The sequence below is a fragment of the Narcine bancroftii genome, chromosome 1, assembly GCF_036971445.1.
Source record: "Narcine bancroftii isolate sNarBan1 chromosome 1, sNarBan1.hap1, whole genome shotgun sequence".
NCBI classification, from domain to species: Eukaryota; Metazoa; Chordata; class Chondrichthyes; order Torpediniformes; family Narcinidae; genus Narcine; species Narcine bancroftii.
Genome location: NC_091469.1, coordinates 125,036,351 through 125,052,308, shown reverse-complemented (window position 1 = coordinate 125,052,308; position 15,958 = coordinate 125,036,351). Strand labels below are relative to the sequence as shown.

The following is a 15,958-nucleotide window of genomic DNA, read 5'->3' as shown; positions in this document are numbered from 1 at the left end:
CCTTGAATATGTGATTACAGATACAATGTTAATCAAAAGATTTATAAAAAATATGTATATTAAACTGCAAGAAAAGGAAAATGAGGAAACAAATGGTAAAACTAAACAAAAATGGGAACAAGATTTAAATATAAAGATAAAAAAGGAAACATGGGAGAAGTTATGCTCTGGAACGATGAGAAATACAATAAATACGAGGCTGCGTATGATACAATATAATTGGTTACACAGACTATACATTACACCGCAAAAGTTAAATAAATGGGACCCAACAGTATCTGATAGATGTTTTCGATGTAAAAAAGAAAGGGGAACAACAATTCATGCAATCTGGACATGTGAGAGAGTAGAAAAATTTTGGGATGATCTCAATCAGATATTAAATAAAATAACAGAAAACAATATACCAAAGAATCCAGAGATCTTTCTCCTAAGTAACATAAAAAATAAAGAATTTGGAATTGACTTGGAGGATGCACAAAAAAGATTTGTTAAGATAGCCCTAGCTGTAGCAAAAAAATGTATTATGTCAACCTGGAAATTGGAAGATAATTTGAAAATACAACAATGGTATATAGAAATGAATAAATGTATTCCATTAGAAAAAATAACATATAGTTTAAGAAATAATATTGAAATATTCGAACAAGTATGGGAGCCTTACATTAAATACAATAGCGAAAACCTACCGGGAACAAACATTACCTAAGTTGATGGAAGGAGAAGAGAAGAAAAGAATGGACTCAGTAGAATTTCTGGTGTATTTTTGTTGAATGACAACATTGTCTAACTGAATTAATGCAACCTAGATTGTATAACTAAAATGGATGAGAGGGGGGTGGGATGGGGGGGTGGCTTGGGAGGAGGGAGGGGGGAGGGAGAAAAAGTCACTGTAAATGTGTGGAAAAGAAAAAGTGTATATCATGGCTATTGTGATTTATGGTGTGAAAAATAAAAAATTAAAAAAAAAAAAAAAAAAAAAAATCTTTGGAAACCATCTTCACTGTCAACAATACCAGATGCTTTTTGTCATCTGCAAACTTGCTAATCATGGAATACAGTAGTTAGCAAAATGCTGTATTACAACTCCAGCGACCTGGGTTTGAATTCGGCCGTCTGCAAGGAGTTTGCGCATTCTCCCCCAGACTCTGTGAGCTTCCTCTGGGTACTCAGGTTTCCTCCCACATTCCAAAGAGGTACGGGTTAGGAGGCTAATTGGTCACATAAATGTATTTGAGCGGTGCAGGCTGTGGGCCAGAAGGGCTTGTTAGAATGCTGTATCTCTAAATTAAAATTAAATTAAATGTTAAATTTAGACATACAGCACGCTAACAAGCCCTTCCGGCCAACAGCCCATGGTACCCAATTGATCTACAACCGTATTATAGATATTGATATAGATGACAAAAAGCAATGGTCCCAGCACTGAACCCTCTGGCACACCACTAGTCACAGGCCTTCCAGTCTAAAGAACAACCTTCCGCTATCACTCTCTGTTTTTCTTCCATGAAGCCAATCCTCTATATAACCTACAATCTTGAATCCCATGCGATGTAACCTTCCAAAGCAGCTACTCTGCAAAATCTTATTGAACTCCTTGCTGAAATCCATAAATGCAACATTCACAGTCCTGCCCTCATCAGTTCTCTTGGTCAGATCATTAAAAACCTGGATCTGATTTGTGTTACATGACCTCCCTCTCACAAATCCATGCTGACTAGTCAGACTTTGTGCATCCAGGTGCACGTACAGCTTCTTCAGAATACAGTTAGACCCGGACTTGCGATGTTCCGATTTGCAATATTTCGAAGTTAAGATGGTCGAGTTCCAATGTTTATCCGAGCTCCTGAAGCCACAGCTGCCCGAGCTCCCAATGCCCTGCCCGCCTGCGCACCTAAGCTCCCAATGCCACAGTTTCAACTTATGATGCGAGTCCCGGAACTGAACCCCATCATTTAGACAACACTAATATAAAATATTTTATTTACTATAGGCTGCAGTTTCTGGTTCCAGCCTCCATTGTTATCCAAACAGTTGCAACCACCGACATCTGACTCATCAAAGAAAAACGTTAGGCTTTATAACATTGCATTAGATCCGGAGGAGAAAGTTGATCTTTCTGACCTTTTCCCTCACATTGTTGAGGAGCTGCTATCAAGACTTCAGTTCTATCAGAATGGTTCAGTGCCAATTTCGTACCCAGATGTTGACCCAAAGTGCGATCCTGGCAAAGGTGGAACCTGGGGACCATGGGTCAAGGAGACAGACTTTTTTTTAAACATTAATTAATCATTTTCATGTATTACACATTGGTGGTAATTGTATTTGTGGTGAAGGGCAAGATTTAATTTTCCATTCTGAGAGGGCTTTTTGAGATTTCCTGGAATTCCACATAGTCCTGCAACTCCAGATCTGTGCAGAGTCTCTATCAGTACATCTTGTTTAGAATGATTGTTTATTGTAGTGGGGGTATTATATGTGTTGTATTCAGACTGGGGAAACTTTGAGGATACAAGAACAAAATGCTGTAAATTCTGAGAAGATCAGGCACCATCTGTGGAGAGAGAAGCAGAGTTAACATTTCCGGTCAATGATCCTTTTCACCTGAGATATGAACTCTGTTTTTCCCTCCACAGAAGCTGCCTTACCCATTGAGTATTTGAAGTACTTTATAGACTTCTATCATCTGCAGTTGTTTTTGATTTTGAAATGTTGAGAATGCTTGGAATCTGCAAAGATGTTGCTGGAATCACTCACCAGGTCAGGCCGTATATGTGGAAAGAAATGTAATGTTTTGGGTCTGTAGCCCATCAGAAAGGTCAGGTAAAATCCAAAATATTTTTTAGCTTTCTAGATCCAACCTAATTTGACTGTTTCCAGCATTTTTATTGTTTTTAATATTGATTTTGTGCTGTTTCAAATCACAATCACTGGGGATTACACTGTGCTTAAGTACCCTGCTAATGTCCTTCACAGCCAGTGGAAGAATACCATCCAACAATAATATCTGTCATTCAACCCTTTAAGCAGACTGAATTCTAGGGGAACAGGCTCAGCAGGATGCAGGTGAGCACTCTGTTGAGAGATTGGCTATTTGAGGGTAGTGGCCTATTGAGTCGTCTGGGTCTGTACTCATTGGAGTTTAGAAGGATGGGAGGGGATCTTGTACAAACATATAAAATTATTAAAGTCATAGATAAGATAGAGGAAGGTAAGCTGTTCCCATTGGTGGGGGAGACATGGTCTCAAGATTAAGGGTGTAGATTTAGGATGGAAATGAGGAGGACCTGATGTTCCCAGAGGGTGGTGAATCTGTGGAATTTGGTGCCCATTGAAGCAGTGGAGGCTACCTCAGTAAATATATTTAAGACAAGGTTGGATGGATTTTTACACAGTAGGGGAATTAAGGGATATGGGGAAAAAGCAAATAATGGGAGGTGAGGATGAGCCTATCAACAGATCAGTCATGATCTCATTGAATGGTGAAGCAGGCTCGATGGGCCGGATGGCCTACTCCTGCTTCTGTTTCTTATATTTTTAAGTTCTTGAGTTGCATTTGAACAGCGGAGTCTCATTGTGGAAGTAATGCCAGCTCATGATTCAGTCAACAGTGGAACTGGGTATGACAGTTGCCTTTTTGTCTCGTGAATTCAAAAATCCCACACTTTTTTCTTCATAACTGCATGTTTTGTGTTGCTTTAAAAAGCTTTGATCATTTTTGCGAATAAGTTTTTGCCACACATCATGTCAACCTGGAGGCATTTCTTATGAGACTGTCCTCTGTTCGGGCAAAGCTCACAATTGAAGGAAATATCAGCTGTGAGCCCATGTTCGTTGACTTGCATGATAGATAGGCAATTACTGAGTTGAGGAGAGCCTGGTTGTGAAATGTCAAGTTCGTTTCTTCCAGGATGAAAAGAAATATCTTAATTTGAGATTGTTACTTCAAACTGGAAAATACATTTGGACCAAAGAGCAAAGTTTGGAAGGCTTCATCAAGTCAGAAATAAAATACATTTAAAAAAATTATAAGCTCTGTTAGATGAAGACTGTACAGACTCATGAGGAAGAGAATTATAATGCTCCAAATTGTGAATGGCTAGTTTCAAAGCTTTGAGTACAGGCTACAAGAAGGTAAAAAGTCCAGAGCAAGTAAAAGATCTTAAGAACATTTAAAAAAAACTTTCTTTGGAAGCCGAGCTCATGGATTAAAGAAATTACTGATCTTTGGATAATGGTGGTATTTGAGAAGACTTAATGGTGATGGTGGGAGATGACGAAAACATGGAGACAGGATCATTGTTGTTTTTTGGTATTCTTCATTTACAAGATATTTTCAAAGTATAGGACCAACAGAATAGTGTTGAATCAGACAAAAAATCCAAGGACAAATTAGTATTGATACATAAAAGATATATTTATAAACAAATTGACTGAGAGAAGGAATGATCCACACACATTTTCAAACATAGCACAGAATGCCTGTTTTATGAAAGGAAGACCAAAATTGCCCACAGCTGCTCCTTGGGAAAGGAATCTAACTTTGTTAAAAACCTTATTCTTGTTTTGTATCCCAAGCTATCCAAGTCTGGCGGTAGTTCTGTTTTCCTTTTGGCAAGTTTCATCAATAATGTGTGAAATTCATCATGATTTAGCACCTCCAAGGAACTGCTGGGCTGTACTGCCTATTACTTGAGTGCCAAAGATTCTGGGCAAGACCAAAGTGAAATAGTGAAGAGTATTCCTGCTTCAAAGAAAATAGTTGTTTAAGGAATGACATGCAAGGTTGTAAGTTTGCTTACATCAATCTTCTAGTAATAATAATTAAATTCTGCAAATATTTTCCAATTATATGCACTTGGGTACAAGGGTTTCTCCGTTTTATTCCTATTCTATGCTTCTTAGACAAAATACCTCATTTCAAGGCTGGCCGGAGTAGGCTTTGGACCCTGCTAAGATGGGAACTTGGCTTTGGCCCAGCCCCCAGTTGTTGGCACGACACATCCTAAACATCTTGGCGTTGGAAGGAGATTTGTTTTTAAACCCTGCTTTGGCCAAAATTCTCAACTGATTCAGCATTTTGGTCTTTACACTGTTAACTCCAGCAGATTTTACCAAGGGTTACTAGATGTAAAGGATATCTATCATTTCCTTGTTTTACTAACATATAACTTGGTGGTTGGTGGTTGTAATAATAGTATCAGCTTTCACTGAAACTAACAACTTCAGTGATTATAGGTCCACTTGATGAGACCATGACGTAAAAGCCAGAGATCTCAAATGATCCTGACCACCAAATGCCTTCAGAAAATGAGGAAGTCCACTTCACAGATTTCTAGAACGATGCAGACAGCTCTCATCGAAGTCTGCAAAATCCAATCTGTCTAGTCATGTTTGAGATGTCACATATTAATTCAGATATCTTGTCGTCCCAGTGGAAATATTCTTAGCAACCAAAGTGTTTTCCAAGCATGCTAATGAAAAGATTTTCGAGAAGATGTTGGAAGTATTAGACCATGAAATGAACAAGCTACATAGCTCATAGCTGTACTTCTTTATGGATGGGGTACATTGTATAATGCTGTCATTCAACGTAGACCATAGAACAGGAAACTATTCATTATAGTAAAATCCCCTTTATCCAGAATTCAAGCAAGCAGCAAAAATAAATTTTGGAAAATAAATAGGTAAAAAAACTGAAATTTTTTAATTGGCTTGCTGCTCCTCCACCACCACCACCCCCACCCCCCCCCCCACCCACCCCCAAGCGGTTAGTTTACCAAATACGCAACACACATTCTCAAGCAATAGGAAAATTCATTTATCTGGCATCTACTAATCCCCGTAGGTGCTGGATACTGGGGGTTTTACTATATTTATACATTTTACGTGGGAGTTTCTGTTCGGGCTGGGTGTAATGAATTAGAACTGGTGTCTTCTGTGATACAATTGACAGCTCTTTGTGCTCTGATTTATAAATTGCTGTTTGTCTTTACCAAAGAATAAAATATCCATGCCTGTACTGTTCAACTATTTATTTACAATGTTTCTTTAATGTAATTTTGGTTGGGACTACAGAATTATGTGAAGGGAACTTGGGGACTGTGGGGCATTCTTGTTCATGAAGCTTCCCTGTAATTTCTCTCCTGGATTAGCTCATTGGTTAATGGTGGCAAACAAGAGGAAACTGTTTTTGTGCTTTGTCTTCAGGCTCGTGGTCCTCCTCCCTAATGGTAGCAGTGTGAAGAGGGCATGGCCTGGGTGGTGAGACAATAGACAATAGGAGCTGGAGTAGGCCCTTCGGCCCGTCAAGCCAGCACTGCCATTTTACAGATCATGGCTGATCACTACCATCAGTACCCCTTTCCAGCCTTATCCCCATAACCCTTAACTCCTTTGCCCACTAGAGTCTTATCTAACTCTCTTTTGAACATAATCAGCGAATCTGCCTCTACCACCCTCTGTGGCAGAGGGGTCCTTGAGGATAAGGGCTGCTTTCTTTAGAGAGCACCTTTTGTAGATATCTTCGATGAAGTGAAGATTAATACCAATGATGCCACTGCCTGAGTTCACAACTCTCTAGTCTTTTTCTGTCCAGTGCATTGGCACCTCCATACCAGGCAGTAATGCATCTAGTCAGAATGTTCTCCTCGGTACACCTGTAGAAATTTGCAAGAGTATTTGGCGACATACCAAATCTCCTCAAACTCCTCATGAAGTATCGCTGCTGGTAAGCCTTCTTCATGATTACATCAACATGGAGACTGCAGGACAGATCTTCAGAGATGTTGACACCTAGGAATTTCAAGTTCTTAACCCTTTCCACCACTAACCCCTCGATGAGAATTAGTTCATTTTCTCCTGATTTCCCCCTCATGAAGTCCACAATCAGTTGCTTAGTTTTGCTAATGTTGAGTGCAAGGTCATTGCTGTTACATCACTCAATTAGTTCTAAAGCTGACCTCTGGTGTATCCTTGAATTGAACCATTTAACCATTGGAGGCCATGCCCTAAATTGTGATCCTCTATCTCTATTCCTTCTAATCAACTGCTGTGAGCAAGATTTTGAGCCATTTGTCTCCTAATGTTTTGACTTTTCCTTATGTCATTAGCACTTCTAAGAAATACTTTATATTGGTCATTTTCCTTTAAGTTTATGGGAACAAATCCTCAAAGAAAATAAGTTTATGGAATCTGTGTGAGTCCTCAACTGGTTGTAAAGCATGTGACATCTTAATATACTTAATATAATTAACTTTTATATTAGATACACTACCACCATATTTACTTTAGAACATGATTTAAATTTATCTGCATCTCTTTTCATCTTCTGATCAAAATTAGAATTTGTGGAATATGCTTCGTCTGCACTACATGGATGACACTGGAACTTACATTTAATTATCTTCAGAATCAGAGAGGAATTTCACAGCCTGAAGATTGCAAAAAACAGAAGCAAGATTAGATTAGATGATTTGTCCACCATCAGTAAGATCATGACTGACCTTCTACCTCCCTGTCACCTTTCTGTATCAACTCTTGGTATTCCCTTGGAGAGCAATTACATTAAAGTACTCTTCCCTGACTTCAGATAAAAGTCTTGGCCTTGCTTTTGACATGATTGTCTAGGGAGCTGCAATGCCAGCCCAGATAGTTCAGGCTGGTGGGGCAAGGGGTTGAGTTGGCCGTGCCAGTGTGTTTAGGCAGCTTGTCGCTGCCCATGTGTTTCTCTAACCCATTACTATTCTGCGAGATGACTCTTGTCCAGTGTCTAGTCTTTCGTGTTTGTTGATTTTATGCTCTGTATTTTTTCATCAATTAATGTAAAGCATTTTGGAGCAACATTCCGTTGTGTTTATAATGTGCTATATAAATAAAGTATTCAATTCAATACTCAGCGATTAACCTCCACCATCCTCAAAGTTGGAGAGGTCCGAAAATTCACTTGTCCTGATCTAAGGAATCAAACCCAAACAGTGGCCATCACTTTGCCCTCACAGACACTGGCGTGCTCCTTTAGCAGATTGTGTTTTGCTGCAGATTTTGGTGTGTTTCGCATCTTGTGTCTTATGTGAAGAAATTTCTTTACCTCACTGTCCCGAGTGAAGAAGCCTTTTGTGTGCTTCACTGAGACAATTTCTCATTCTGTTATCCTCCAGAGAGCATGGCCTTCCGTTTCATCTGTTCTTGTAACACCACTTTGCTTTCCTAATTGCTTGCTGTCCTTCAAAATACCCCCATCTTTCAGTCTCTGAATTTTGTTTTTAAACTTTGTTTTTCTATATTTCCTACTAAAGTGACCTTCCATTTTCCATTCATACTTCTGCTGTGTTCTTGCCTAGTCATTTAATCAGCCCATTATCTTCCTCGCAGTGCTACCCAGATGTCATCGGTAAATTTGGATATATCACACTTTGAGGGGATGATTTGAGAGGGGTCTGAGGGCAAGAAGACTTCCTGATGAGCCTTGGGCATTGAAGGTTTCCTGATCATGTTGAATACTTGGGTTACCAATGAATCAAACTGGGGTCTGTGCAGCTGCAGGAGGCACTGGAGGTGATACCTGGTGACTCTGAAGGGACTCTTTTGCTTCTCTCTCTGATTATTGGGGGTTCCAGGTTCATGGCAACTCTTTGGGTGCCCTTACTGCAGACAAAGGTTAATGTGCATCATATATGTTAAATTTTTAATGTATTGTTAGGTGATAATAAAAGGAACCTTAAGCAGCTGGGATTCCACTACTGATTCTTGTGGTAGCTTCCCAAACCAAATTCCAACCATCCCTACTCTGTTTTCTGAACATTAACCCATCCTTAATCTCTGCAAGCACACTTCTCCAAACCTATGAGATCTAATTTTGGTTAATAACATTGACACTTTAGAGAAGGTACTCAAAGTCAAAACAAATTTCATTCACTTGTTCCCTAATCTAATTACTACCTCCAAAAAATACTTTTAAAAATAAATCCATTTTTAATAGAGAGATACAGCCCACAAGCCCATGCCACTCACATACCAATTACCCCACAAACCCTGTAAGTTTTTGGAGGCTGGGCAGAACAGGAGTACCTAGAGGAGTCGTAAGGAGAATGTACAAACTCATTACAGCAGCGCCAGATTTGAATCCATCTTGCTGGCACTGTAATAACGTTGCGTTAACCACTACTCTAACCCTGCCACCCATCTTGACTTTTCTCAGTCCTATTACTTTCTAAGTACCCTAATTCCAACACAATAATAATAGATTCTGGCATGTTCAGTACTACTGATATTAGGTAGTGGATGATGGCTTCTCAGACTGGAGGACTGTGACTAATGGTGTGCCTTGGGAACGAGTGCTGGGACCATTATTGTTTGTCATTTATATCAATGATCTGGATGATAATGTGATAAATTGGATCAGCAAGTTTGCAGATGACACTAAGATTGGAGGCGTTGAGGACAGCAAAGAAGGTTTTCGAAGTTTGCAGAGGGATCTGGACCAGCTGGGAAAATGGGCGGCAAAATGACAGATGGAATTTAATGCAGACAAGCGTGAGGTGTTGCATTTTGGAAAGGCAAACCAAGAAAGGGCACACAGTAAAGGGTAAGGCACTAAGGAATGTGGTAGCTGAGAGGGATCTGGGAATATGGATACATAATTCCTGAAATTATCTACCTGTCACAGGTAGATGAGGGCTGTAAAGAGATCTTTTGGCATACCGATCTTCATAAATCAAAGTATTGAATATAGGAGTTGAGATGTTATGGTAAAATTATACAAGACATTGGTGGTCCCAAAATGTGGAGTATTGTGTGCAGTTTTGGTCACCTAACTACAGGAAAAAAATATCAATAGGATAGAAAGAGTGTAGTTAAGATTTATTAGGATGTTGCCCAGACTTCAGGAACTGAGTTACAGGGAAAAGTTAAACAGGTTAGGACTCGATTCCCTGGAGCACAGAAGAATGAGGGGAGATTTAATAGAGGTACTTAAAATTGAGGGAGTCAGTCAAAGTAAATGTAGGTGGGCTTTTTCCACTAAGTGTAGGTGAGATACGAACCAGAGGACATGGGTTAAGGGTGAAAAGAGAAGGGTTTAGTAGAGGGAAAATTAGGGGGAACTACTTTACACAGAGAGTGGTGGGAATGTGGAACAAAGTGCCAGTTGAATTGGTGAATGGGGGCTTTAAGAAGAATTTGGACAAGTACATGGATTGTAGGGGTATGGAGGGCTATGGTTGGGGTGCAGGTCAGTGGGATGAGGGAGAATGATAGTTCAGCACAGACTAGAAGGGCTGAAGGGCCTATTTCGGTGTTGTATGGGTCTAAGGGCTTACACTTGCTGCCTTCTAAATGTAGAACAGAACATTACAGCACTCTATAGGCCTCCCACCCCCTCCCCTACGTAAGCCTACTCCACAACAATATAATTTTTCTCTACCTCACACCCATAACCCTATTTTTCTTAACATCGATGATTTAAAATTCTTTTAAATGTGCCTATTGTATCAGCCTCCACCACCACTCCTGGCATTGCATTCCAGGGACACTCTGAGTAAAAAAATATTTCTGACATCTCCCCTAAACTTTCCTCCATTCACCTTAAACTGATATCCTCTGGTATTTGCTATTGTCTCCCCAGGAGAATGATGCTGGTTGTCCACCTTATCCAGGCCCTTTACAATCTTATGTACCTCGACTAAGTTCCCTTTCATCCTTCATTGCTCCTAATTTGTGGAAACAATTGTGCAATCTATGGAAAAAGATAACAGTGTCCAGTGAACTGGAATTCACAGTCTGTGTGTTGTTCAGATGGCTGGTTCCTCCCCTGGCTCTACCCTCACCTACCCCAATCTAAACACTGGATTTCCCATCTTACTTCAGATTCACCCGAGGACTATTGTGTCTATCGGCTATTGATTATAAGCTATTAAAAGCGTGTTTGTACTCCTCACTTGTCTCTGAATGCATTCAGTCATGTTACAATTTTAATAGGTTAACTTTGAAATGGGATGGAAGCCCAGTTGAAGCCAGGCATGCTCCAGGTCAACTGTCTGTCCTCTGAGGCCACGGAGAAATTCGCTTACTGGCTGAAGTGCTTCCAGACCTACCTGACGGCCACACAAGATGTCTTCAACTCGGATAGTCTCCGGAGATCGACACTTCTCTTTCAAGTTGGCCCCAAAGGGTATGCTGTCATCAGAGACTGTGCTACCTATGAGTCGACCATTGAAGGCTTGAAGGCCCACTACATGAGGCCCCAGAATGATATGCTGGTGAGGCACCGATTCTCTCAACATCAGCAGCATCCAGGTGAATCGCTAGACAATTATGTTCTTGAACTCTGTGAGCCCTGATGAGAAAATGCCACTGCAAAGCAGCCACGGCCTGGATGAGAGAGGAGGAACAAATCCGGGACACTCTCATGGCAGGAGTGAGGTCAAGGTACGCGAGACAGTGACTTCTAGAGCTGGGGAAGAAAGCACCCTGGAGCTGGCGAAAGAGCTTGAGCAAGCCCAACTGGGAGCTGACAACTACACGGGCGAAAATGGCGCCCCTTCAGAGGACAAGTCATTGGAGCACCCACGACCACCGCAGCTCCAGCATCAACCACTGTGGGCACACGTGACCAGGAATGCTACTTCTGTAGATAGGCACAGCATGCCCTGCACCCAATTCCCTTCAAAGGACTCCATGTGCGTTGGTTGCAGTAAGCGAAGGCACTGGGTGAAGGTCTGCAGGACTCAGGGGAACCTAAAGAGGGTGACTGCGTGTGCAACACCCAAATCATTGCTCAATCCATGCCTGAGTCCCGAAGGACCAGCCCCCGCCTCTCCATGCTATTTACCACCAGGATCTTCTTGCTGCACCTCGTGGTGGGACCCACCACCAGAAGTGAAACATCATGGGAAGCCACGGCAGCCATCTTGCCGTGCCTCGAGGATGGCGCCACCTAGTCTGTCATCAGATCAAGATGGAGGGTGGTCTTCTTGCCGCGCCTCATGGCCCGCAGGCCAAGAGGAGAGAGTCGACATCAGCATGGGGAGTTCTGGCATCGGTCATCCTGGATCAGCCAATACCTCACCAAACGGACATTTGACCAATTGCTTCGTAGACACTGACTCCACTGAGAGCTTTATAAACTCTGCAACGGCTCTGCGGTACAACTTAAGAGAGTACCCGATGGACTATCGTATTTTCCTAGCTTCACACTCGCATTCTGTGATGATCCAGGGTATTGTAACATACATCTAAATGTAAAAGGGGGGGCGGGGGGTTTCTGTAAGTTCCGATTGGGCGTACTGAAGGATTTGTCTGCTCCTGTGTTGCTGGGCCTGGACTTCCTGTATCACCTTAAAAGCATGACCCACTCCCTTCAATCACAATGTGGAACGGAAGATCCCAAAAGTCAGACACCACATGGAGTCTCTCCACCCAAAATATTGATTCCTTTCCCCAATCCCCCCCCACCTACTGTTTCTGAACCTGATTTCTGATTTCAAGCCAATAGCTACAAAGAGCAGGCAATATAGTGCAGGGACCGGGAATTCATCAGAGCCGAGACACAGAGGCTACTCAAAGAAAACATAATTGAACCTAGCAATAGCCCATGGAGAGCCTAGGTGGTAGATGTGAAAGGGGAAGAATAGTCCAGGCTAGTGATTGACTACAGCCAAATCGTTTCACACTCCTGGATGCGTATCCCGCCATCGAATTTCAGACATCGTCAACGAAATTGCGCAGTATCGGTTCTAATCAACCATCACCCTGAAAGCTGCACTCCATCAGTTACTGATCCATTCTGAGAACCACCCCTACACAGCATTGGAGGCAGATGAACAGCTCTATCAGTTCCGGAGGGTCCCTTATGTTATCACCAATAGGGTCTCGATCTTCCAGAGACAGATGGGCAAAATGGTCGATGAGTATGAGTTGAAGTCCACTTTCCCTTATTTAGACAACATGACCATTTGTGGACACTCTGGAAGACCATGATGCCAACCTCCAGAGTTTTCTCCACATGGCCAAGGCCCTGGACCTCACTTATAACTACAGTAAGTGTGTGTTCTGGATGAAACATCTGGTGATCCTGGGCTGTGTGGTGAAGAATGGCGTCATTAGCCCTGATCCCGATTGAATGCGCCCCCGCTAGACCTCCCGATCCCGAGGACCATGTGTTACAAAGTTCTGTGTTGTGTATTGACCTTTGTGTTGTATGGTTTTATGTTAAAAAGTGACCGTTTGCCTTAGAGAGCCAAGGTGAAAGAGTGGGAGACAGACTGAGCATGTGCAGAAAATGATCTAAAAATTTCTGGACTTGGACAATAAACCACCACTGAGTGGTGCTGTGGAGTGGAAGAAGGCCCAGAGCATGAGTCATGGTCTGGAGAACAGTTGAGAATGTTGGGTTTTCAAAAAGGATGAACATTCTGAAGGCAACCAGAAGGAGTGGATCCTCTCTCTGTAAGCAACACAAGACAACTTCAAATTTTGAGCACTCTTTTTCTCTCTCTCTCTCAGAGATCTTTTGGCTTCAGTTTACCAAACAAACTGAATTTTGTTTATGATCTTTGCTTCGGTTGAGATTGAAGTTTTGTGAGTCTTGTGTGTTTTGTGTCTGTTTTCCTGTGGGCTGGTTGGAAATATAACTCAGACTTTAATTACATGTATTACATTTAGGCTGGGGAATTTATTAGTTTTACACTGTTATAGGAATTTGCATAGTAACCAGTGGGCATTGTTATAAAAGGGGGATTTTGAATTAAAGTTTGAAGGTGATTTTTTGTTAATAAAGTAATTGTTCATCTTTACCCCTGTGTGATATGCCTTCTTTGTGGTTGCTGGTTTGATCTTGTAACATAATTTGGGGGAATCATCCAGGATCAAACCAATTTGGAACCTTTAGGGGCGATTGACTTGTGCTTAGTTATCAGTCGTCTGAGTTTGACTCAAGCTCCAGCCTGAAATTAAAAATAAACGGCGAGTGTATAAATCACCAGCAGAAAAACCAACAACTATGAATATTGACCAGTTCATAGCTAACCCTTCAGTGGTTAATTTAAAAATGGCTAAAAAGTAAGAACTGATGGTTATAGTTGGCAAGTTAAAACTTCTTACAGTAAGAACTGGGATTTAAAAAAAGGAAATTGCCCAAAAGATTGTTAAGCACTATGTAGGAAAGGGGGTATTTGAAGAAGCTGCATTAGAACAGTTTCCAAAGGAGAAAACTTCAGAGGAAGTAAAGTTGGCTTTGAGAAAACTCGAGTTAGAGGATAAAAGAGAGGCAGAAAGGAAAGCTGAACGGGAAGCAGTAAGGCAGGCAGAAATGGAGGAGAGAGAGAAAGAGCAAAAGCATGAGATAGAACTAGCTAAATTAAAGCTGACCCTAACGCAAGGAGAGGGAGAAGCCCAAAACCCACGTGCTGGTCAGGAGGAGAGGTTTCTGGTCAGTAGAGAAGTGAGGTTAGTTCCTCCATTTGAGGAAGCTGAAATAGACCAGTATTTTCAGCATTTTGAGAAAGTAGCTGTAAATTTAAAATGGGCACCAGACCAGTGGTCACTCCTGCTACAAAGTGTTCTTAAAGGGAAAGTCCAACAGGTGTACTCATGTTTCACGGTACAACAAGCAGCTGATTACGAATTTGTAAAGCAGGCTATACTCTGATCTTATGAACTAGTCCCAGAGGCTTATAGACAAAAGTTCAGGAATTTAAAAAAAAGCAGCAACCCAATCTTACCTGGATTTTACTTATCGGAAGGTGCGTGTTTTGATCGGTGGTGTGTCGCAATGAAAGTAGAAAATAACTTTGATTTATTGAGGGAAATTATTCTGATTGAGGAGATTAAAAATTGTGTTCCTGACGATATTCAAGTGTACTTGGCGGAGAGAAATATAAAAACTTGGCAGAATTGGCTACATTTGCAGAGGAATATGCTTCAACCCACAAGTTTAAGTGGACACCAGGGAAAACCTTTCAAAGGAATACTGCTGATAATCCAAGTAGAGTAGAAAGAAAATCTAGAAGTGAGGTTAAAGGAAGAGAGGAAGAGAAATGGGTGAAGGAAAAATTTTCAAGTGTTATTTGCCACTATTGTAAGAAGGCAGGGCACATTGTCCTGTACTGAAAAGGAAAAAAGAGAAAGGGGTGGTACCAACTACCTGTGTTCAGAGTAAGAAAGTTAGGGATATTTTTAAACCATTCATGACTGAAGGTTTCATTTTGGTTAAAGAAGGCTCCAATCAAGTACCAGTTAAAATCCTGCGGGATACTGGAGCAGCTGTATGAAGCAGCGTTTTGAATTTTGGTGAGGAGACCGATACTGGAGATGTGAATTTAATTAAAGGAATTGGTGATGAAGCAGAGCCTATACCTTTTTATAGAATAGTGATGAAATCAGACTTAGTTAATGGCCCGGTTACGATAGGGTTAAGATCAAGTCTGCCGGTGGATGGAGTTTCTCTTTTGTTAGGAAATGATTTAGCAGAGGGTAAAGTCATACCTGCGGTGAAACTCACAAGTAAGCCATTGGTTTATGAGTCCGTAAAGGATTTGGAAATCTACCCTGCGAGTGCCATTACTAGAGCCATGTCTAGAAAAAAGTAGAGGTAGAGAAAGTCTGTGATGATCCTGCAGTGGAGGCAAGCATTGAGGACAAACCTAATTAATCGCTAGACAAAAGCATGATCCTGATCTTGCTGGGATAAGAGATAAGATTCTGCCTAACCAGGAAATTGAAACTGTGCCAGTAGGTTACTTAGTTCAGCATGGAATATTGATGAGAAAGTGGAGACCACAAGTGATACCTGCCAGTGAAAACTGGGCGGTAGTAGGGCAAGTTGTAATTCCCAAAACTTACAGGAATGAAATATTAAAGTTGGCTCATAGTACACCTTGAGGAGGTCATCTTGGAGTGAAGAAGATGGTAGAAAAGATAAGGAAACAGTTTTATTGACCAAAATTAAGAAAGGATGTTG

General features: G+C 41.3%; 1 protein-coding gene across 1 annotated transcript in view; it reads left to right on the top strand.

The window, feature by feature from the left end:
• arsb (arylsulfatase B) overlaps positions 1–6,030 on the top strand; it is a 122,423-nt gene extending 116,393 nt beyond the window's left edge. Inside the window, exon 8 of the mRNA XM_069938288.1 lies at positions 1,994–6,030. Coding sequence (XP_069794389.1) covers positions 1,994–2,289 — 296 coding nt within the window. The 3' untranslated portion in view covers positions 2,290–6,030. The remainder of the gene's footprint in view (positions 1–1,993) is intronic.
• The last annotated feature ends 9,928 nt before the right edge of the window (positions 6,031–15,958 follow it).